Here is a 24,030-nt window from a genome sequence, read left to right as displayed (position 1 = left end):
TGTCTCAGAAACAGAAATGGACGGTGCCACTTCTGATCGAGACTTCTTCGGTGGAGGCTCGGACGGTACCGAGGTCGATGACTTCGATTCCTTGACGGTCCGAGACTTGCGATGTTGATGACGATGCTTTTCCCTCCGATCCCCACGATCCTCGGGGGAAGGGATGGGAGTCGATGGTCGTGGAGACGTCGATGGCAGACGGTCACCGGGAGGTTGCCGACGATGGAAGGACTCAGACGGTGCCGGTTCCGAGGACGTCGATGCGATGGACGGCGTCTGAGTATGAGCATGGAACAGGAGTCTCATCTTCTCCATTCTGGCTTTGCGACCTTTTGGTGTCATAAGAGCACATTTGGTGCAAGTCAGGACATCATGCTCACTCCCTAAACATAATACACAGACTCTGTGAGGGTCTGTGATAGACATGGTGCGCGTACAATCTGGGCACCGACCGAACCCCGACGCCATGGCCATTGATCAAAAATTTAGCCGCGGGACGGTCGACGGCCAGCAGGCCGCGAGGGCCGAACTCGACTGTAATCGGCAAAAAACGGCAAAAAACTTACCGAAGTACCGCAGGCTAAATTTAGATAGTAGGGGGACCCCTGTGGGGCGAATTTTACTTCAAAGAAGTTCAAGAAGAAATTCCTGTCAGGAATGTGGTAAGAGCACCTTAACCGCGTGGCTACTGCTGCGCGGAAAAAAGAAGACTGAAAGGGGACCCCTGCTGGCTGCAGGGTTGGTGCCATGCTGGGCATGCCCAGTAGGGGCCAGTCAAAGTTCCAGAAACTTTGACAGAAGTTTTCCGTGGTTGGGCTCCATCCTCGATGTCACCCATTTGTGAGGACAACCATCCTGCTTGTCCTGTGAGAAAGTGGAGCTCCATGAACCATGAGGCAACTGCATCGCCGAAAAGAGACTCATATGGACACGGATAGTGGCAAGCTGGCCATGCTCAGTGTGCAGGTCAAAGCTTCTAGAAACTGAGAAGTTTTCTGAGCTGGGCTCCATCCGATGTCACCCACATGTGAGGACTACAAACCTGCTTGCCCTAGGAGAAAGTACAAACAGAAGAGCTGTTACTCTGCGGGACCTGGCTGCCAAATGCTCTCGAGGTGAGCTAAAAGGATCGCACCATCTTGGTGGAATGAGCACAGAGTAGGCGCAGTGGAGGCACCGGAAGAGAAGCCACGACAGATTGTAAAATATTTGAATTTTACTGATAAAGAATGGTTATTAGCTGCTTATTGTAAGCGCAAGGAACTACTATATGATATCTTGATTTTCCCTGATTACTCGGCGAAAGTTATGGCGGCAAGGAAACAGCTAACACCCTACTGTACATAACTCTATAAGCATGGTGTTAAATTTGCTCTTCAGTTTCCGACGAGACTAATAAGTTTATCGATACCGCTTCGGAAGGGCAAAGTTTTCCCTCTCAATTGGGCGAATGACTGGGTTTAGTCCACATGCATCGATTTTACTTCACTACTGGAACAATTCTGTGCATGCAAGTTGACAAGTGTAAACTGGCTATGCACGCTTTCTTACTTCACTATATTACCCATAAGAGTTCGATTTTTGTCATCGTTTCACAAAGTTAATCTTCATGGATTCTTTTTCTTCGTGGATACTGGGAGATCTCCAGGATCGATCGTGTGGAGTGGTGAAGAGTAGTAAAGAGTGGTAAAGAGTGCTGAGGAAGGAATGACTTCGGCCTTCAGGAAACTTCTACTCAGGAGACTGTGTCCTTATTAGGGAATCAAGGGACACTATCTCTGGGAAAGAAGGGTGCGAGTGTGTATGCATATGTGAATGTGTGCTTTTTTTCTGTTGGCTACAGTGTTCTAGAGTAATTTGTACTATTTCAACCCTGATCGGCTGAGCTGCGGGCCTGGGTTTTTGGCAGTGGGTCTAGCTGGGGGACTTGCTGTTAAACATTTTAATTCTTTAATCAGGCACCTAAACTTATTTTGTGTCAGGATGGTAAAAGTACATTTTAGGTCTTTAAATGTCAATGGTCTACACTTACCAATTAAGTGCAAGAAAGTGTTAACAGATCTGAGAAAAAGGTTCTGATATAGTTTTTCCTCCAAGAAACTCACCTAGATGATTTAGAACATAGAAATTTAAGCAGAGACTGGGTGGCTGCTATTTTTCATCTTTTTCAGCTAGGCAGCATGGTGTGGCAATTCTCCTGCATAAAAATCTGTCATTTATGTTTGAAAAGCAATTCTCTGATATTAATGGTCGCTATATCACATCTTTTTCAAGATCTGGACCACGCAATCTTTTCAATCTCACACCGGAAGAGAAGATCATTTGGTCTAGATTTTGAAAAGAGACTGCGTGGTCCAGATCTTGAAAAAGAAGATATACTCCAGTGGGATTTGAATTAGAAACAAAGAAAAACAGATAACAGAAGAAAGGGTACATGAATACATTAAACTTGTACAATTAGGCATATATGCAATCATGATTGAAGCCAGGTGTGGCTCTAGGGTTTAAAGTGTGTTGTATTATGTCAAAAAAGATGTTGGGTAATTAACAGCTATAAATTGTTACTGTAAGGGTTGTAAGTGGTGTATTTAGACCACAGGGATAATCAATATATATGTGACATTAGATTGTAAAGGGTTATGTGTGCCTATCCTATTACTGTTACTGAGATTTTAATGAGTGAATGGGATGAATGTATGGGTAGTATGTAACATGACTTTATGTGATTTGGATATAATATTTGTTAATAGAGCTTAAGAGGCGTCATGTGGATACTTTAACTGCAGATCAGAAAGCTGAACAGCAGTGAAAGCAGAAATGAATGACGTCTTGACCAATCAAACCAAAATAAATTTGTTCTATTTTAAGTTCAAACTTTTTCAGTGGGGTAATAAAACTGGGAAATTCTTAGTGAATCTTTTGAAACCAACTGTGCCATGGTGACTGATTACTAAACTTAAGAATGTTTCCACGAGAAGGGTGGATAATGATACAGAAGGTATTTTGCGGTCCTTAACTGTATTTTTCAAATACTATACACTGGGCAGCCTGCAGATTTGCAAGCCCAAGCGAAGTTGTTTTGATTCCATTCAACTACCTACATTGTCTGTGGCTCAAAGACTTTTCCTGGAATCTCCCATACAAATTGTGGAAATTCAAAAAGCTATCCAATCAACTCAGCTAGGCAAGACACCCAGGCCGGATGGCTTTGGATCTGAAATGTATAAATTGCTGAACTCCAATATTGCAGCTCCCTTGCGTGACATGGTTTTTAGCTGCTTGTGATCAAGGGGCTTTCACTGTGGGTCATAGTTTAGCCAAGATTATTCTGCTTCCTAAACCTGGGAAAAATCCATTTTTTCTTGATTTGTTCCGCCCCATATCACTACTTAAATCAGGATATACAATTGCTTGTGGTTATCCTTGCGGACTATCTGAATAGCATAATACGATCGCTGGTGGGGGTTGACCAATCTGGTTTTATTAAGGGCTGTACATCTGCTGCTAATATTTTGAAAGCTTTGGTAGCCATTCAGGGTGCCCCTACTGCCAATCCTGTGGGACTTCTGAGTTTAGACTGAGAAAGTCTTCAATCGAGAGGGTTGGCCTTATCCGTGGTATGTTCTGGAACAGTTTGGATTCCCTTGTAGTTTTATTTCTTGGGTGCAATTACTTTATACAGCTCCAGCAGCCCAAATACTAGTCAATGGCTCTTTGTCCAGCTCTTTTCCCATCTTGCGAGGCATGCAACAAGGATGTCCTCTTTCTCCCCCTGCTTTATGTGCTGACTCTTGAACCAATAGCAATTTTTTTTTTTTAAACGAGAGATGGGAGAGTTTAAAGGCATTCAGATTGGTAGATGAGAATTGCGGTTTAGCTTGTTTGCGAACGATATGCTGTTATTTGTGGGCAATCTGGAGCATAATGTGCCCATCATTTCAACATTTTGTATCTTTTTCTGGGTAGAAAATTAATTATGGAAAATCTGAAGCATTTCCACTTGTCTCTTCACTGCCTACAACTTGGCAAACTCCTTTTCCTTTTACGTGGAATTTGGAGGACCCGAAATACTTAAGGCATCCATCTCACTCGTACAGCTTCAGAATTATATCTGCACAATCTACTCAGAGGCCTACACCTCTCACCCAGCGGAGATGGGTTTGAGAGAAGGTCACCGAGTCATTTGAAGAGGACTCTGGTATCATCCCCCCACGGATCATATGGGGGCTCCTCCTTGCTAAGGTCCCCTGGGAGCCAACATGGAGGATCCCTGCTCAAGCCTCTCGGTTTGGGCACAGAGGGAACCGGCGGCCCCAGGGGCATCTATGGTCCTGGGGGCATCAAGGGCACACACGGCACCATGACCCCCGATGGCCTGAGGCCAGGATCAGGGAATTGTGGCCGCAGAACTAGCGCCCTTGCGGTGTTGTCGGCCACATTGATTCTTCCTCCTTGTAGGACCCGATAATGGGAATCGCTCCGGAGGAGGGCATCGGTGGCTGCTGGGGCACTGATGGTACCCTGGGCACAGGTTGCATCGGAAGTATGCCAAAAAGGACGTCTAGATGCTCGAACAGGGGCTTCAAGAGACACGGCGCAGGCTCCGGCACGGGAACTGGTGCCAATGATAGCTTGATACCCCACAGGGCTTGTAGTGCCGCTAGCTAAACCCTGTGATCCAACTCCTCAATAATCCCCTGAAGAAAGAATGGACCGAGGAGGCGTCGTCGTTTCAAGAAACAGAGAAGTTTTCTGGCCCGGCTCCATTTCATGGCACCCACATGCGAGGACTACCACCCTGCTTGTCTTAGGAGAAAGTAAGTAGGATGGTAGTCCTCACACATGGGTGATTAAGTAGTTTCAGGCCGCTCCCAGCATGTGCAGCAGAGAACAGTGCCAACATGCACAACAACTAGAGCTGCACTAATCAGAGCAGGCTTGCACACAAGGACAGGGCCCACGGAGGAAGAGTTGGGTTTTCATGGCTGGAAGAGATTACAGAGACTGACTGCCTGAAACGACTATCCCACCAGCCATCCTTGTCCAGGTAATAATGTGAGGAGAATCTGTGGAGGGAACTCCAGGTCGCTGCTCTGCAAATCTCATGAATGGGAACTGCACACAAGTGAGCCACCGAGACTGACGTGACCCATACTGTAAGCCTTGACGTGACCGTCAAGCTGTAAGCCCGCCTGTGCGTAGAAGGCGGCAATACAGTCTGCAAGCCAATGGGATAAGGTCTGCTTAGACACAGCGACCCCTAATCTGTTTGTCGAAGGAGACAAAAAGTTGAGTAAATAAGTAGTGAGGTGCCATCCATTCTAAATAAAAGGCCAATGCCCTCTTGCAATCTAGAGTGCGCAGAGCCCGCTCACTCTTGTGAGCGTGAGGCCTTGGGGAAAAAAGAAGGCAATAAAATGGACTGATTGAGATGGAACTCTGAAACCACCTTAGGAAGGAACTTCAGATGCATCCGCAGGACCACCCATCATGACAAAATTTTGTATAAGGTGGGTATGACACCAGAGCTTGCAGTTCATTGACCCTGTGAGTTGATGTAACTGACCAAAAAGATGACCTTCCAGGAAAGGTATTTCAGGTCGCAAGATTGCAATGGTTCAAACGGAGAATTCATGAGTTGCAAGAGGACAACGTTGAGATCCCAGGAATCTGTGTGTGGGCGAGTGGGGCGCTTTAGTTGTAATAAGCCCCTCAAACCGCCCCCACAAGCGGATGGGAAGAGATCACAGTACCATCTGCACCCCAATGGTATGCCCCAATGGCACTCAGGTGAACCCTCGCCAATGTGGTCTGCAGACCAGATAGACTAAGCACTGGTGGGGAGCAAGAGAAGGGATCCAGACCGCGTCTCACACTATGCTGAAAACCTCTTCCTCTTCAGATAAGATTTCCTGGTGGAAAGTTTTCTGGACTCCAGTATGACACACGATACCCCTTCTGAAAGGCCCAGGGCCTGCAGTCACCTGGTCAACATCCAAGTCATGAGAGCTAGAACTTGGAGGTTGGGGTGATGGAGCTTGTCCTGGGTAATTAGGTCCATAGCCGTCCCCAACCGGATTAGGGGGCACAAGACCAGGTCCCTTAGGGTCAGAAACCAGACCTGGCACGGCCAAAAGGGGGTGAGATCAGGATCATGGAGCCCTGATCCTGCTGAAGCTTTTAAAGCATTTTCAAGATGAGAGGAAGGGGAGGGTAAGTGTACAACAGCCCGGTGCCCCAGTGAATCGAAAAGGCTGCTTTTCTGGCCTAGGGAGAAGTGGTCCACCTTCCTGTTCTCCAAGGAAGCAAAGAGGTCTATGTCCGGGATCCCCCATGAGCGAAAGATCCTGTTTGCTACCTCTTGACTGAGGGACCACTCGTGAGGTTGGAAGGCACAGCTCAAGGAGTCCGCTATGGTGTTGTCCACCCTGGGAGGTACACTGCCCTGAGGAGGATGCAGTTGTAGATGGCCCATGACCAAATGTGGACTGCCTCCTGAGAGAGGGTGAAGGACCCCTTTCCCCCGTTTGTTCAGATACCACATAGCTACCTGATTGTCAGTCTGAACAAGAACCACCTTTGTTCAGGAGCTTCTCTCTGAACAACTGTAGGACATACTGAATTGCTCGCAACTTCAAGAAGTTGATCAGGGACTGCGATTCCTGTGAGGACCAAAGCCCCTGGGTGCGGAGGCCCACAACCGTGCTCCCCACCCTGTCCGAGATGCATCTGTAGTGAGACTAACCTGAGGTTGTGGGCTCTAAAAGGGGGATGCCACACTCCAGATTTGAGGGTCGCCCACCACTGGAGGGATTGTTGTAGCAGTGTGGTGATTAGGACACAAACACACAAGTCTTGGGTAGCCTGACACCACTGAGAATGCAACGTCCACTGCGCATGTGCGGCTGAGCAAACAGAGTGACATGTACCATCGCTGCCATGTGGCCCAGTAATAGAAACTGGTGTACTAAGACATGGGAGCAGTCGGAGACCACTTGAGCAAGAGCCATGAGGATCTCTGCCCTGCGGAGCAGGCTGGCTCATGCTCCCTGGCCACCAGTCAAAAGCCCGTGGCAGGGTTCTGCGGTGGAACTGCAGTCAGCTGGGGCATCAGAGGTTGTCTTGACCTCACTCTGGGAGGAGGCCGTTGAGGTCTGGCCCCTGGTGCTGGCAGATAGTACTTGTGTAGCCAATAAAAAGGTCTCTTTGGGTATTGCTGAGGGGGTTTCTTGGGTGGTTAGGTGTCAGAGGTACTAGCTGACAATTGCTGAAGGGTCTCATGATAGTCCTTCAGTTGTGCCACCGCCACCTTAATTCTGCCTCCAAACAGATTTTCCCCCATTCATGGCAAATTAGCCAGGCGGTCCTGGACTTCAGGGCGCAGATCTGAGGCATGCAGCCACGCCAAACACCAAGCTCCGATACCCACCGCAGTGGTTCTCATAGCTGTCTCGAAGACGTCATATATGCAGAGCGGATTTTGTGCTTATCGCACTCAATGCCCTGCTGTACTATCTTATGGAAATCCTCCTGGAATTTCCTTGGTAGGCGTTCACTAAACAAGGACCTGTTTCCACAGATTCCAGGAGTACTGACCCATATATTTATTTATTTATTGCTTTTATATACAGACATTCGATCGAGATATCACATTGGTTTACATATAACTAAACAAATAAGACGCGATCTGCTTATTTACATTGTAACAGGTAACTGATAAGAACGAGGAAGAGAAATATTTACATGGAACGTTATAACATTGCATCTTGGGAGATGCTATATAGGATACTATCTAAGAGTGTCTTAGGAAGGATAAATGTGGAGGGGTTCTTGAGGGAGGGAGGATGGAAATGCGGGGCGAGGGGGCAGGGCAGTGGGTGGCAGCGGTAGAGGTATCGTTTTCAAGGGAGGGTTGAGTGTGTGTGTGTGTGTGGGGGGGGGGGGTTAAGTATCTGGTGGGAAGGCTTTTCTGAAGAGCCAGGTTTTGAGATGTTTTTTGAATACTTGAGTGGAAGGTTCATTTCTGAGAGGGGGTGGGAGGGAGTTCCAGAGTGCAGGGCCAGCCACGGATATGGCTTGTTTGCGGGTTGATGAGAGGTGTGCTGTTTTGGAGTTTGGAACAGCTAAGAGGCCAGTGTCTGAGGACCTGAGGTTTCTTTGTGTGGAGTATGGCATTGTTTAACCAATTCATCTCGTTGTTTATTTTTTTGTGGATGAGGGTGAGGGTTTTGTATTGAATTCTTTGGCTGATGGGAAGCCAGTGAAGCTCTTTTAGTGTGGGAGTGATGTGGTTGCATTTTATGTTTGTTAAGGACCTGGCGGCGGCGTTGTGTAATAGCTGAAGAGGTCTGATGGTGGCTTCGGGGAGGCCAAGAAGTACTGTGTTGCAATAGTCAATTTTTGAGAAGATTATTGTTTGCAGGATTGTTCTAAAATCTTGAGCGTGAGGGAAGGTGTTTGAGCTTTTTTTTTTTTTTTTTTTTTTTTTAGTGTTTGCAGTTTGAAGAATCCATCTTTGATCATGTTGGAGATGTGGTGCTTGAAGTTGAGTTCTTTGTCGATAGTCACTCCCAGGTTTTTTGTAGATGGTGTGAGTTGCACCCCTATGTTTTTTATGGGGGTGTTGATTTTGAGGGGAGCAGAGGGGTGATCATTGGAGATATGTAGGAATTCAGTCTTGTTTTGGTTGAGGCAGCGTGATAGTTGTGATAGCAGAAGCGTTATTTTTGTGCTAATTTGGTTCCATCTGTCTAGGGTGCATTCGATGGTTTCATTTATAGGGAGTAATATTTGAATGTCGTCTGCGTATACAAAATATGTGAGGTGTGATTCTGATAGGAATTTGCAAAGTGGAAGGAGGTATATGTTGAATAGGGTGGATGATAGGGAGGATCCTTGTGGGACACCATGTGTGATAGGTATTTGGGAGGATTTCGATGTGTTTATCTTTACATTGTAGGATCTGTTTGTGAGATATGATTCGAACCATTTGATTGTAGTGTCTCGTAATCCAATTTCTTTGAGTCTGGTGAGGAGTGTTCTGTGGTTGATGGTGTCGAAGAGGCAGATATGTCAAGGAGTATCAGGAGGTATGATTGACCATGGTCGAGCCCTCTGAGGATGGTATCGGTCAGTGTAAGAAGGAGGGTTTCAGTGCTGAATAGTTTTCTGAAGCCATGCTGTGCAGGTTTGTAGGATGTTGAAGGTTTCAATGTGTTCTGTCAGTTGATTGTTGACCGTTTTTTCTGGGATTTTCACTAAGAATGGGAGGTTGGATACTGGTCTATAGTTAGCTGGATCAGATTTGTCGAGTTGGGGTTTTTTGATGATTGGTTTGACTATAGTGTTTTTGATTTTGTCAGGGAATATTCCTTGTTCGAGTGATAGGTTAATGATAAGAAACATAAGAAATTGCCATGCTGGGTCAGACCAAGGGTCCATCAAGCCCAGCATCCTGTTTCCAACAGAGGCCAAAACCAGGCCACAAGAACCTGGCAATTACCTAACCACTAAGAAGAACCCATGATACTGATGCAATTAATAGCAGTGGCTATTCCCTAAGTATAATTGATTAATAGCCACTAATGGACTTCTCCTCCAAGAACTTATCCAAACCTTTTTTGAACCCAGCTACACTAACTGCACTAACCACCTCCTCTGGCAACAAATTCCAGAGCTTTATTGCACGTTGAGTGAAAAAGAATTTTCTCCAAGCTCCAAAGCTCATCAGCAAGTGATGGTCTTGCTGATGAGCTTTAGGGTTTTGATGGGGATGGGGTCTAAGGGGTGGGTGGCAGGGTTGGTTTTTTTGATGATGGGTTCAATTTCAGTTGATGCAACAGGTGTGAATTGACCACGTGGAGTTGAGTGGGTGATATTCTGTTGCTTCTGGGTGGGGAATCTTGGTGATGATGGTGTTGACCTTGTCTTTGAAGTAGTGTGCTAGCTTTTCACTGGAAATGGTGGGGATGTCCAGGGCTGAGTCATTTTGATTTGGGTTGGTTAGGTCTTTGAAGTAGGAGAAGAGTGTCCTGGGGTTGAACTGGTATTAGTGTATCTTTGTTGAATAGAAGTTTTGCTTTGCTGTGTTGATATCTGTTGTGTATTTGTGAAGAAGGGTCCTGTATTTGTCCTTCAGTTCTGGTGTTGGGGTTCTTCTCCATAGTTTTTCTGTTTGTCGTAGGATTCGCTTTGTGTTTTTTAGGTCAGGGGTGTACCATGGGGATTTGTGATTCGTTGAAGTCTTGATTTCTTTTCTTACTGTGGGGCATAGTGTGGGGCATATATAATTGGTAGCAAGCAATTCAGGCAGTTAACATTGCGCCCTGAAACACCTGGCATCCAAGGGCATCAAGGGCTCTATGCTCCTGCCCCAGGGGAGCTGAGGCATGGGTGCAAATCCTCTTTGCCTTCTTTAAGGCTGATTCTACCACCTGATGAGGGGAGCTGTCAGCGCTTGAAACCAGTGGTAGGTTGGACCAGGTAAACTGCATCCGTCTTGCGGTTCACCAGCGGCACAGAGGTGGGGTGCTGCCAGGGGCGGGCCACCAGCTCCTTGAAGATGTCATGGACCGATACTGCCACTACCTCTTTCAGGGCATCCAGGAATTGCAGAATCAAGCATCTTGGGCCTAGTGTCTTGCTCCGTTAAAAGCTGGAAGAGTACAGATTCTGCCATGGCCTTCAAGAACCCTGCTAAGGAGAGATCCTCCAAAGGGGGTGGGGGGTGGGATTTCCACTATTCCTCTGGTGGAGAGGGCTCTGAAGGCAGATCCTCCAATTCCTCAGTGGAGGACATGGATGCCTCTCCTTCCCAGGGGTCATAAGAGGCCTCCCCTTCACTGCGTCCCTCCAGGGGGGTGGGGGATGTGTGTGTGTGTGGGGGAGGGAGGGAGGTCAAACACCCAATTGTGCCCAAATCACAGGCCTCTTTGGCACCGAAGAATTGCCATTGGCGGGCCTCGAGGCCGTAAAAGCGCCGATAGGTCTAATGGTGTCAGGGGCACCAAAGGCACCGATCCTGATGGCCCTGGGGCAGCTGGGAGGTGGCGGAGCACCATGCTTCCCCGAGATGCCACCGAACCAGATGACTCTTCCTACTCTGAGGAGTCACTCACCGGGATGGGAGCCAGTGGCAGTGATGCTCCTATGGCTATCAAAGGACTCGGGGCATCGGTGCCGGCTGCATCAGTAGGACACCGAGCAGTATATCGAGCCATTCCAGTAAAGGTGCAAGCACCAGTGGATTTGGCTCTTGTGGCGGTGGCTATCCCGGTGGAAACCGGAGGCTCGAAGGTCTGCAGGTCCCAGCTGACCGTCAACCGCACACGCCTCTCCAACTCCTCAAAGGAGGCTGAGGACAAAACAGCTTGAGGTGGTGGAATCAGGACATCCCCCGGAGCACCGGGGGGTGGGGTGGGGGCAGCAGAGATCCCTCCACTGGTGTTGGAGGCTGCTTAGAGGCTTCGGAAGAGTCGGAGGGAGTTGCTTCCTCCACCCAAGACCGCTTCGGAGGAGGCACCAATGTCGATGCTTGTCCACAGTCTCGCTTGGAAGATTATGACCGATGTAGATGTTTCTTCGATCTTTCTCGACGGTCACCCCATGGTCTTTGCCCAAAGCAGATGGCGATGGTGAGGAACTCTACCAGGAATGGGAAGACAAACACAGCCCTCGGTCCCCGGCTCCTATCTTGGGACCGGGGAAAAGTTGTGGGGGTGAACCCAAAGTGGGTCGAGACCAGAACCTCCTTCCTAAGCGTGGTAGAGTTCCCGGAAGCCGATGACGGATCTGATTCTTTTGGGCCCAAATAACTTTTCCATCTTTTCAAGGCGTTCCTGACGGCCCCTTAGGAGTCATCTGGGCACAGAGATCAGAACTGCGGACATTGTGGCATGCTTCCAAATGACGCAGGCCTCGTGGGGGTCTGTAGTGGACACAGTCCGGGGCAGCAGCAAAAGCCAGTCAACACCATCGCAAAACGTACGTGGCGCGTGGTTGATTGTCAGCGGTCACCGGGTGATGAAGCAGTCTACGATCGACTGTGAAAACTCGATAGATTACCAGATCGCAGACAGAGGACCTGAAAAAACACGAGGAACCCTATGTGACAGAGTGGAAAATTGCAGAAATAGAAAAAAGCACGAGCTCCATGACTGAGGAGAAAGCTTTGCGGAAGAAATGACTGAAGAGGGGCCCTGCATGGATGCGTGATTAGCAGCATGCTGGGCATGCTCAGTGTGCCAGTCAAAGTTTCTAGAAACTCTGACAAGTTTTCATTGCTGGGCTCAATCTGATGATCTCTCCCATGTGAGAGGACTACCATCCTGCTTGTCCTTGGTGAAAAAGTATTACTTCACTGTTAGCAATCCATAAACTCTCCTCCGTTCTTTATAAGCAAAAATGGTATGTTTACAGTTAATGGATTAACAGTAAAGCATGTTACCAGTTACTATACTAAAAAGTAAAATTTCCAATTACCAGAGTTAAATTTGAAAGATGAGAAAAGTAACAAATCTAGCAATCAAAATAGGATTTAATTCTAGGATCTTTTAAAGGTACAAAGAAATCTGATATTACAATGTAATATTTACCTCCACATTCTTCTATTATTTCAGCTATTGTGCTAGCTTCATCTCCAGCCATTATCAGAATATTTTTGAGACCATCCAGAACCACCTGGACAACCTGAGAATCTTTTACTGACAGCAAGTTACAGAATGGTGGGATTACATTCTGCTGTACAAGATACTCAACCTAAAGATATGAAAAAAAACAAAATGCTGTTAGGTTTGTATTTATTCACAGGCATTCCTAGTGATTGGAAAGGAAAAGCATACCAAGTCACTTATAGAACACTAGAAACTTACCTGATCCTTTCTTCCACTTATTGTTAAGTTGCTAATAGCCCAAGCAGCTTCTTTTTGTGTTCCAAAATCTCCCTGAAGAGTAAGACGGTTCATTGGTTAAGAAGCACTTTACAGAACAGTATGCTTTATAAAGAAAATAATAGGATCTCCAGGTCAGGTTTTAGATTAGGTGACACTTGCACAATTGAGTGATTTACCTTAGCCAGCTGATGAATGATCATGGGGATTAAACCAGCATTTATTACAGCTTGAACTTGTTGCTGATTTCCTGCAGTAATATTGGACAGAAACCAAACTGCTTCCTGCAATAAAAAGGAATTACCTTCTTTAATATTCATTTAAAAAGGCCATCTTCAAGTTATGGGTAAGCTCTTCAAAAACAAAGCTATGTGAATGAAACATTTAGAAGCTGTGTGGCTGGGGGCTGTAAAGTGATACTATTAGCTTAAGAAAATAAATGCTACATTAAGTCAGACCAATGGTTCATCAAAATCAGCATCCTGTCTTTGACAGAGGCAAATCTGGATTGCCTGCAAGTACCCAGTACTTCAAAAATGGAGAAATCTACTCCATTTGCTCCCAGCAGTAAAAGATGGCACTAAGTTGACTTGGCTAATTTCTGTTAATGGATCTATACAACATGGAATGTTGGAAAGAATTATGTAAATATCAATATCCATCTGTCCTTAGGGTACCACAGCGCTCCAAAAAAAGGAACTGAAATTATTCAAATTTAGCATGCAAGAAAAATGTGAATATCTGACGAGTCAAGAACTAGAAACAATGGGTCAGTATTTTCAGAGAATCAAGCCTAAAAAAACCCCCTCATTTGCCTTCTGTGGGAAACTATTAGAAGTTAGACTGCAGAATGTTAACAGACTTCATTCCAAAAGCCCCCACCTCACCCTTCAAGAACTTTAGCACAACCACAGGCAGAGAAAAATAGTTAGCAACAGATGGTACCAAAGGAAAATTAGTTCTTACCTGTTAATTTTCGTTCCTGTTACGTACCCAGATCAGTCCAGACAGTGGGTTGAGCCTCCTTTCCAGCAGGTGGAGACAGACTAAAACTTGAAGGATGCCCTATATCAGGACAGAGCCCTATCCTCTACCCCTTCAGTATAACGTATGTCAAAGCATAAAACAACAAACCCAAGAATAGGATCAAGCAAGTAACTGTAAAGCTCAATGGAGCAAATATAGAATAATGTAGAAAAACATGGTATACCTATACGCTCTTGCATCAACTTGGTATAAGAAAACGACCAAGGCTTCCGGTGTAATTGCTCAGTAATCTGGCACAAAGAAATATATGGAAATCTGCAGACCTGCAAGAAAACAAGCTTCGAGAGGACAGAAGACAGACAGGGAAGGGCGTCTGGACTGATCCGTGGTACTACAGGAACGAAAATTAACAGGTAAGAACTGATTTTCCTTTCCTGTACGTACCCGGATCAGTCTAGACAGTGTGATGTACCAAAGCTTCCCTAAACTGGGTGGGACCGAGACAGTCCCGCTCGAAACACTTGCCACCCAAAGGAACCGAACACCGGAGCATGTACATCCAGACGGTAGTGCCAAGCAAAAGTGTGCAGAGACGTCCAAGTGGCAGCCCTGCAAATCTCCTGCGGGGAGACAAACTGACTCTCCGCCCACGAAGTAGCCTGAGAACGCAGGGAATGGGCTTTCAGACCCTCAGGAAGCGGACGACCTTGACAAAGGTACGCCGAGGAAATGGTTTCTTTCAACCAACGCGCAATCGTGGTCTTAGAAGCCTGCTTACCCTGGTTGGGACCACTCCAAAGGACGAAGAGATGGTCCGATACGCGGAAGTCATTAGTGACCTGGAGATAACGAAGCAAGATTCGTTTGACATGCAGCCGACGGAGGTCGCCACCAGCCGTACCCGCGACCTCCTCCGGAGAGAACGTGGGGAGTTCTACCGACTGGTTGACGTGAAAAGCGGAGACAACCTTAGGTAAGAAGGAAGGAACCGTCCTGAGAGAGATCCCGGAATCCGAAAAACGCAAGAAGGGCTCCCGACAGGACAGCGCCTGAAGCTCGGAAATATGGCGAGCAGAGGAAATAGAGACCAGAAAGACAGTCTTTAGAGTAAGATCCTTGAGCGTAGCGTGGCGAAGAGGCTCGAAGGGAGCTGCACAGAGAGCACGAAGGACTAGGTTGAGACTCCACGACAGACACGTGGCCCGAGAGGGGGGGGGGCGGAGGTGTCTAACGCCCCTCAGGAAACGAATCACGTCAGGGTGAGCTGCTAAAGCATGACCGTCCACCCGACCCAGGAGAGAGCCGAGCGCAGAGACTTGAACGCATAGAGAACTGAAGGAGAGGCCCTTAGAGAGACCCTTCTGAAGAAAAGAAAGAATCAAAGGAATCGAGGCGGAGCACGCAGGGACACCCGCCCCCGTACACGCGGACTCAAAAACTTTCCAGATGCGCACATAGGCCAGAGAATTCGAATGCTTCCGGGTTCGTAGCAGGGTGGAGATGACCTCCTCCCTATAACCTTTGCGCCTCAGGCGATGCCGTTCAAAAGCCAGGCCGCAAGACAGAAGCGATCGGCCTGGTCGAAATATACAGGCCCCTGCCGGAGGAGATGAGGAAGATGACCGAGGCGCAGGGGCCCGGTCCACCGCTAGATTGATGAGATCCGCGAACCACGGCCTTCGCAGCCACTCGGGAGCGACGAGAATCACCGGTCCCCGGTGGAGCTCGAGTCTCCTGAGAACTTTCCCCACCAGTGGCCACGGGGGAAACACGTACAGAAGGACGTCCGCAGGCCAAGGCAGAGCCAGAGCATCCACGCCCTCTGCGCCGTGCTCCCTCCAGCGGCTGAAGAACTGATTGGCCTTGGCATTGCGCAGAGTCGCCATGAGGTCGAGGTGAGGAGGACCCCACCTGTCCACTATCAAAGCCATGGCCGCGTCAGAGAGCTCCCACTCTCCCGGATCGAGCGACTGCCAGCTGAGGAAGTCGGCTTGAACATTATCTTTTCCGGCGATGTGAGAGGCCGCAAGGCACTGTAGGTGACGCTCCGCCCAAGCGAGGAGACGGCTGGCTTCTAAGGCTACTAGGGGACTGCGAGTGCCCCCCCCTTGGCGATTGATGTAGGCGACTGTGGTGGAGTTGTCGGACAGGACTCGTACCTCCTTGCCGCGGATCAGGGGAAGGAACTCCTGAAGAGCCAGGCGGACTGCCAAAGTTTCCAGTCGATTGATGTGCCAGCACGACTGAGTCTGCGACCATGTTCCCTGGGTGGACTGAGAAAGGCAGACCGCACCCCAGCCCAACAGGCTGACGTCCGTGGTCACTATCGTCCACTGTGGAGCTTGAAGAGGAATCCCTTGCAGAAGATGAGGAAGAGACAGCCACCACTGTAATTCGTCAGCAGTAGAATCCAAGAACGGAAGGACTACGTGAAATGCTCCGACACTGGCTGCCAACGGGACAGCAAAGCTTTCTGTAACGGAAGCATATGAGCAAAAGCCCAGGGGACAAGGTCGATGGTAGAAGCCATGGATCCCAGGACTTGGAGATAATCCCAGGCTGTCGGGGAAGGTAGGGCAATCAAAGTCTGGACCTGATCGATCAGCTTGAGGGCTCGCACCCGAGGTAAGAAAACCTTGCCTACTCGGGTGTCGAAGTGGGCTCCCAGAAATTCCAACTCCTGGGAGGACTGAAGCTTGCTCTTAGAAAAGTTCACTATCCACCCAAGAGAGGCAAGGAGCCCCAAGACGCGATCCACCGCCCGCCGGCAAGAGGTCTCCGACTTGGCCCTGATGAGCCAATCGTCCAGATAGGGATGGACGAAAATCCCCTCCCGGCGCAAGGCCGCCGCTACTACTACCATGACCTTCATGAAGGTGCGAGGAGCAGTCGCGAGGCCGAAGGGGAGAGCTCGAAACTGGAAGTCCTGGTTGAGAATGTGGAATCGGAGATACTTCTGGGTAGTTGCGGTGAATGGGAATATGAAAATAAGCTTCTGCGAGATCGAGGGAAGCAAGGAACTCTCCGGGGCGGACCGCCGCAATGACCGCCCGCAGGGTTTCCATGCGGAAGTGGGGGATCTTGAGAGCCCGATTGACCCCTCTTGAGGTCCAATATTGGGCGGAAGGACCCGTCCTTTTTGGGCACGGTGAAGTAAATAGAATACTGGCCGGCGCCAATTTCCCTTTCCGGGACTGGGACCACCGCTCCCAGATCCAGAAGCTTGGAGAGAGTCTGGACCACCGTGTCCCTCTTGGCCCGGCCGCAAGGCGAGAAAGCAAATGTTGCTTACCTCATGTAACAGGTGTTCTCACAGGACAGCAGGATGTTAGTCCTCACAAATGGGTGACATCGAGGATGGAGCCCAACCACGGAAAACTTCTGTCAAAGTTTCTGGAACTTTGACTGGCCCCTACTGGGCATGCCCAGCATGGCACCAACTCTGCAGCCAGCAGGGGTCCCCCTTCAGTCTTGTTTCAAAGCTACAGGCAGTACCCAACACTGCGGGGCGGCGGGCGGGTTTCGTGAGGACTAACATCCTGCTGTCCTGTGAGAACACCTGTTACATCAGGTAAGCAACATTTGCTTTCTCACAGGACAAGCAGGATGGTTGTCCTCACAAATGGGTGAGTACAGAGCTGAGGATGTCCGAACGTGCACCAAAAGTACCCAACGGCGTGCAGCAGGCACAACAACTGGGGTGGAATTTGGTAGAGGACATCCGCACCCCACCGGGTAGGCGGAAGGGTGTTCGTACGTCATGTTGGAAAAAAGGTTACGCAAGACAGATTGGCCGAAGATGGAATCCTGTCTTCCAGCTTTGTCCAAACAGTAGTAGGCTGCAAATGTATGGAGAGAACTCCAGGTAGCAGCCCTGCAGATGTCTCCTATACCTACATAATTTCTGTCTCCCATCCCTTCCTTCTCTTCCCCCTCCGTCTTAGCATGCTAACCAGTGCTCCCTCCTTCCTCTCCCTTGTATTTGGAAGGAAAAGGCACCAATCTGAAAAAGCTCTGCTCGCCCCCCTGCAAACTGGCTACAGGGGTGAGGATTCAGCTGACTGGCAAGCAGGCAAGAGCAAGACGGCATTGGGGAATGAGAGCAATCTCCAACTGTTTGGCACTCTCCCACAAACTGCTTTGAGTTGGACTATATCTAAGGCAGTATACAAATATAACAGAACTCAGGAGGCAGGTCAGATGACCCACTCAGACTCAACTAAATGCTGCCTTACATTTCCACGTCCTGATTGCCTGAAGCCAAAGTTCTTACCTGCACGGAGATACAGAAGCTGTGCGTGGCTGCACATCTGTGCAGCTTGGAGGGAAAACTGATCATAGCAATAACCAGTTTGCTGGTTAAATTCCACAGGGCATTTTAACTGTCACAAGGCAGACTTAATATAATTTATAGCCAAGTTTAGAATTACTGGGGAGTACCCAACTGTAAGAACTTCTATAAATGTTATTAAATCACCCAGACTAGATAGTATTTGGATGTTTATGGGATAAACAGATAAACTTACAAGTTCATTTGGTGTATTATAATAAACATTTCTAACACTAAAGTAAAGATGTCCCTTCTCTTCATTCTCAGTTCTGGTCACCCCATCACAAAAAAAAAATAAAAAAAAAAATGACATGGCAGAAATAGAAAAGGTAGAGAGGAAAGCAACAAAAATAATAAAGGGAAGGTAACAGCTCCCTTATGAAGGCAGACTAAATAGATTAGAGCGCTTCAACTTGGGAGAAAAGACATTAAACATGATCAAGGTTTATAAAAAATTTATGAATGGGGTGGAACAGGTAAACGGAATGACTATTAACTCAATTTTTTTTTTTTTTTTTTTTTACCAAGACTAGGGGACACTCTATGAAACTAATTGGAAAATAGATTTTTTCATTCAATGCACAATTAAGCTGTGACTGTCCCAGGATATGGTCAAAAGCATCTAGCATATGTGGGTTTAAAACTGGTTTGGACAAGTTCTGGAGGAAAAAAGTTCTATAAACAATTAGCTAGATGGACTTCAGGAAATCCACCACTTATCCCTAGAAGAGACAAGGAACTGGATCTACCAGATACTTTCTAATGACCTGGATTGGACATAGTCAGTTTGATAGACCTTTGGTCTGCCATAGCATGGCACATCTGTTTAAAAAAAAAAAAGAAAGAAATGAATTTAAAGGGCCATTTTATTTTAATGGCTTTTCTCCACTTACTAACAGGCCTACTACTATAGTGAATGCACTGATAAAAAAGTTAATTTTTGCAACTCTTAGCCCTTCATTTTGTAAATAAAGTAGCACCTATGTACCTCAATATAGTATGAAAATCAATTTTTTAAATTAAAAAAGGAGACCAAATCTAATGTGGAATCTCAATGGCTAGAAATTTCATGTGATGGGAGAACGAGTATAGCAGTGCAGTCTGCCTGACCAGGATGAAGACAGTAACATGCTAACAGAAATTAGAAAAGCTAACAAATTGGGCAATAATGGAAGCTTTCAATTATCTCAATATTGATTGGGTAAATGTCTCATCAGGTTATGCTAGGGAGGTAAAGTTTATAAATGCCATTAGCTGCTTCACAGAGCAGCTAGTCCTAGTACAGACGAGAGGGGAAACTACTCTATATGTAATACTCACTATGATGTAGGATCTGGTACAAGAGGTAACAGTGATCATAATCAAATTTAACATTAAAGAATATTACAGTAGCATTTTACTTTAAAAAGGGAAACTATGAAACTGAGGACATTTAGAAAAATTAATGGAAGCTCATGCAAAGCTTAAAAGTTTGCATGCGGCATGGATGCTATTTAAATACACTATTTTGGAAGTCTAAAATAAATACATTCCATGCATTAAAAAAGTAGAAAGACAGACCAATGACTGCCAGCAGGGTTAAATGTTGAGGTGAAATAGGCTATTGAATCCAAAAGATTTCAAAAACTGAAAGGTGGATTTAAATGAAGAAAAATAGGAAAAAGTATAAGCACTGGCAAGTTAAAATGTTAATAAGGCAAGCCAAATGATAATTTAAAAAGTATATCACAGAGGCAAACACTCAAAATAAAACAATTTCAAGTACATTTGAAGATAGAAGCCTGTGAGGGAGTCTGTTGAGCCATTAGATGACAAAGGTAGAGGGGCACTCATGATAGAGGAATTGAATCAAATCACAGTGAACCAAGATGTAAAGCAGAGTTGCTTACCTGTAACAGGTGTTCTCACAGGACAGTAGGATGTTAGTCCTCACATATGGGCGACATCATCAGGATGGAGCCCAATCACAGAACACTTGTCAAAGTTTCTAGAACTTTGACTGGCACCTCTTGGGCATGCCCAGCATGGCACTAACCCTGCCTCCAGCAGGGGACCCCTTCAGTCTCGTGTATAGCAAGAAGTACATGCAAAAAATAAAATAAATCACAAGCGAACCCAACTCCATGGGGTGGTGGGCGGGTTTCGTGAGGACTAACATCCTGCTGTCCTGTGAGAACACATGTTACAGGTAAGCAACATTTGCTTTCTCACAGGACAAGCAGGATGGTAGTCCTCACATATGGGTGAGTAGAGAGCCGAGGATGCCCGAGCAAAACACCAAATGCACCCAAAGACATGCAACAGGCACAACAGCAGGGGTGGATTTGGGAGGAGGGCATCCTGAAAACCCAGAATGGGTCGCTGGTAGGACGTTAGGTATTAAGCTGAGAATAGGTTGCGCAGAACAGACTGGCCAAAAATGGGAGTAGTGCCGAATGATTGGAGAAGAGCAGTGGTGTGGTCCCACTTCACAAGAGTGGGAACAGAGAAGAGGTTGGTAACTACAGACCGGTCATAGCTTCACCTCGGTGGTGGGAAAAGTAATGGAATCACTGTTGAAAGAAAGAATAGTGAACTATCTACAGTCACGAGAATTGCTGGACCAGAGGCAGCATGGATTCACCAGGGGAAGATCCTGTCAGACAAATCTGATTGACTTTTTTGACTGGGTAACCAAGGAATTGGATCAAGGAAGAGCACTCTATGTCATCTACTTGAATTTCAGCAAGGCTTTTGATACGGTCCCGCACAGGAGACTGGTGAATAAAATGAGAAGCTTAGGAGTGAGTGTCGAGGTGGTGACCTGGATTGCAAACTGGTTGACTGACAGAAAACAATGTGTGATGGTAAATGGAACTTACTCTGAAGAGAGAGCGGTGTTAAGTGGAGTGCCGCAGGGATCGGGTGTTGGGACCGGTCCTGTTCAATATCTTTGTAAGCGACATTGCGGATGGGATAGAAGGTAAGGTTTGTCTTTTTGCGGATGACACTAAGATCTGCAACAGAGTGGACACGCCGGAAGGAGTGGAGAGAATGAGACGGGATTTAAGGAAGCTGAAAGAATGGTCGAAGATATGGCAGCTGAGATTCAATGCCAAGAAGTGCAGAGTCATGCACATGGGGTGTGGAAATCCGAAAGAACTGTATTCGATGGGGGGAGAAAGGCTGATATGTACGGAGCAGGAGAGAGACCTTGGGGTGATAGTCTCTAATGATCTGAAGTCGGCGAAACAATGTGACAAGGCGATAGCTAAAGCCAGAAGAATGCTGGGCTGCATAGAGAGGAATATAGAGTAGGAAAAGGGGAAGTGATAATCCCCTTGTACAGGTCCTTGGTGAGGCCTCACCTGGAGTACTGTGTTCAGTTCTGGAGACCGTATCTCGGAAGGGACAGAGACAGGATGGAGGCGGTCCAGAGAAGGGCGACCAAAAAGGTGGAGGGTCTTCATCAAATGACTTATGAGGAGAGATTGAAGAATCTAAATATGTACACCCTGGAGGAAATGAGGAGCAGGGGTTATATGATTCAAACTTTCAGATACTTGAAAGGTTTTAATGATCCAAAGACAATGACAAACCTTTTCCGTTGCAAAAAAATCAGCAGAACCAGGGGTCATGATTTAAAACTCCAGGGAGGAAGACTCAGAACCAATGTCAGGAAGTATTTCTTCACGGAGAGGGTGGTGGATGCCTGGAATGCCCTTCCGGAGGAAGTGAAGACCAAAACTGTGAAGGATTTCAAAGGGGCGTGGGATAAACACTGTGGATCCATAAAGTCTAGAGGATGTGAATGAAGAGAAGAGGCAAGGGGGTGGGGCTTGCTTGCGGGAATGACGGCTACTACCTGGAGATTAATATCCTTAATTAAATAAACATACACACAGTTAATGCGACTCCAACATTGCTCTATGCTTCAACGGCAAGAGGGAATGTGGAAAAAAGGATTTGCATCCACAAAAAAGCAGGGGAGTAGCTTGCTTGTTACGGCGGTTACTACCCCAAACCAAATAAGCCTGATACTTCACTTTCAATGCACATCCAGCATAGCTCTCTGCTTCAACGGCAGAGAGAATGAAGAAAAAGATGATTTATATTCAGCATCAACCAACAAGGAATGAATTACATAGTCTGGGTAAACAAATAAGCATGGGTGTAGCTTGCTTGTTACAGCAGTTACTTCCCCGAATCAATTAAGCCTGATACTTCACTTGGAATACATATCCAGCGCAGCTCACTGCTTCAACAACAGGGGGGAATAAAGTAAAGAGGATTTATATTCAGACAACCAACAAGGACTGAATTGCACAGGCAGGGTAAACAAACGGGAGTAGCTTGCTTATTACGGCGGTTACTACCCCAAACCAATTAGCTAGATACTTCACTTAGATGCAGCTCCAGCTCTGTTGTCTGCATCTATGGTGGGGGTGGAAGGGAATTGGAACCAAAAAGTTACCAATAAGGGCCCTGACCTCAGCGGTCAGAGTAACAGATAAGTATGAAAAAATAGGTGTGAAAGCTTGCTGGGCAGACTGGATGGGCAGTTTGGTCGTCTTCTGCTGTCACGTCACTTCTATGTTTGTCTGCTAGCCTTATCCAAGCAATAATGGGCTGCGAAGGTATGGCGAGAACTCCAGGTCGCAGCTTGACAAATATCAATAAGTTGAATGACGAAGGTGTGCCACTGAAGTTGCAACGGCCCTTACAGAGTGCCTGCTTGCTGGTAGCAAAAGATACAGTCCGCCAGCCAGGAGGAAAGGGTCTGCTTTCCCACTGGATTTCCCAATTTGATGTTATCAAAGGAGACAAATAATTGGGTGGATTTCCTGTGGGCTGAAGTGCCGTCTAAATAAAATGCCTGAGCACGTTTGCAATCCAGGGAATGAAGAGCCCTTTTTCTCCTGGGTTTGACTGGGGCCTTGGAAAGAAAGTAGGTAAAATGATGGATTGATTAAGATGAAATTCTGACACCACCTTAGGTAAAAACTTAGGGTGTGTACAGAGGAGTACTCTGTCATGCAGAAATTTAGTGTAAGGCGGGTAGGTGACTAATGCCTGTAACTCACTAACTCTGCGAATGGATGTTATAGCGAGAAGAAAAATTATTTTCCGGGTAAGATAGCGCAGATCACAAGATTGGAGCGGCTCAAATGGAGGTTTCATGAGCTGTCCTAAGACCACGTTAAGGTCCCAGGCAGGGGCTGGAGGACGCAAGGGAGGTTTTAGGTGGAGCAAACCTCTCATGAAGCGTGTGACTAAGGGATGCGTGGAAATAGATACATCCCCTACGCCGTTGTGGAAAGCGGCTACAGCACTGACATGTACTCTTATAGAGGAGGTTTTTAGGCCTGACTCTGAAAGATGCCAGAAATAGTCCAGAAACTTCGCGGTAGAACAAGCGAAGGGGGTCGATGGACAGAGGTACACCAGATCGTAAACCTTTTCCACTTGGAGCGATAAGAACGTCTCATTGAAGGCTTTCGTGAAGCTACCAAGACTTTAGATACAGACTCCGAAAGGTTAAGGGGTCGAAGTATCAGCCTTTCAACATCCAGGCAGTCAGTGATAGGGCCTGGCGCAGGTGCCCGTTGTTCTGAGTGATCAGTAGCGGGTCTGTCCCCAGGCGAACATGCTGGTGTACAGAGAGGTCCTGGAGAATTGGAAACCAGACTTGGCATGGCCAGTAAGGGGCTATGAGAATCATTGAGCCCTTGTCCATTCGTAAGTTCACGAGAGTCTTTGAGATGAGTGGAAGTGGAGGGCACGCGTAGAGGAGACCTGTGGACCACGAGAGGACAAATGTGTCCCTCGGCTGTGAGTGGCAGCTGC

The 24,030-nt window shown here is 47.1% G+C and overlaps 1 protein-coding gene across 3 annotated transcripts in view; it reads right to left on the bottom strand.

Annotated features, from left to right (window-relative positions):
• KPNA3 (karyopherin subunit alpha 3) overlaps nt 1-24,030 on the bottom strand; it is a 276,618-nt gene that overhangs the window by 25,311 nt on the left and 227,277 nt on the right. For all 3 annotated transcript variants that reach the window (XM_029602832.1, XM_029602829.1, XM_029602833.1), the window contains 3 exons: nt 13,067-13,171; nt 12,870-12,941; nt 12,594-12,756 (listed from right to left, as the gene is read on the bottom strand). In XM_029602832.1, coding sequence (XP_029458692.1) covers nt 12,594-12,756; nt 12,870-12,941; nt 13,067-13,171 — 340 coding nt within the window. The remainder of the gene's footprint in view (nt 1-12,593; nt 12,757-12,869; nt 12,942-13,066; nt 13,172-24,030) is intronic.

This window comes from Rhinatrema bivittatum, chromosome 5 (assembly GCF_901001135.1).
Source record: "Rhinatrema bivittatum chromosome 5, aRhiBiv1.1, whole genome shotgun sequence".
Taxonomy (NCBI): Eukaryota; Metazoa; Chordata; class Amphibia; order Gymnophiona; family Rhinatrematidae; genus Rhinatrema; species Rhinatrema bivittatum.
The sequence above is the reverse complement of the archived record's forward strand: the minus strand, read 5'-3'. Positions and strand labels throughout refer to the sequence as shown.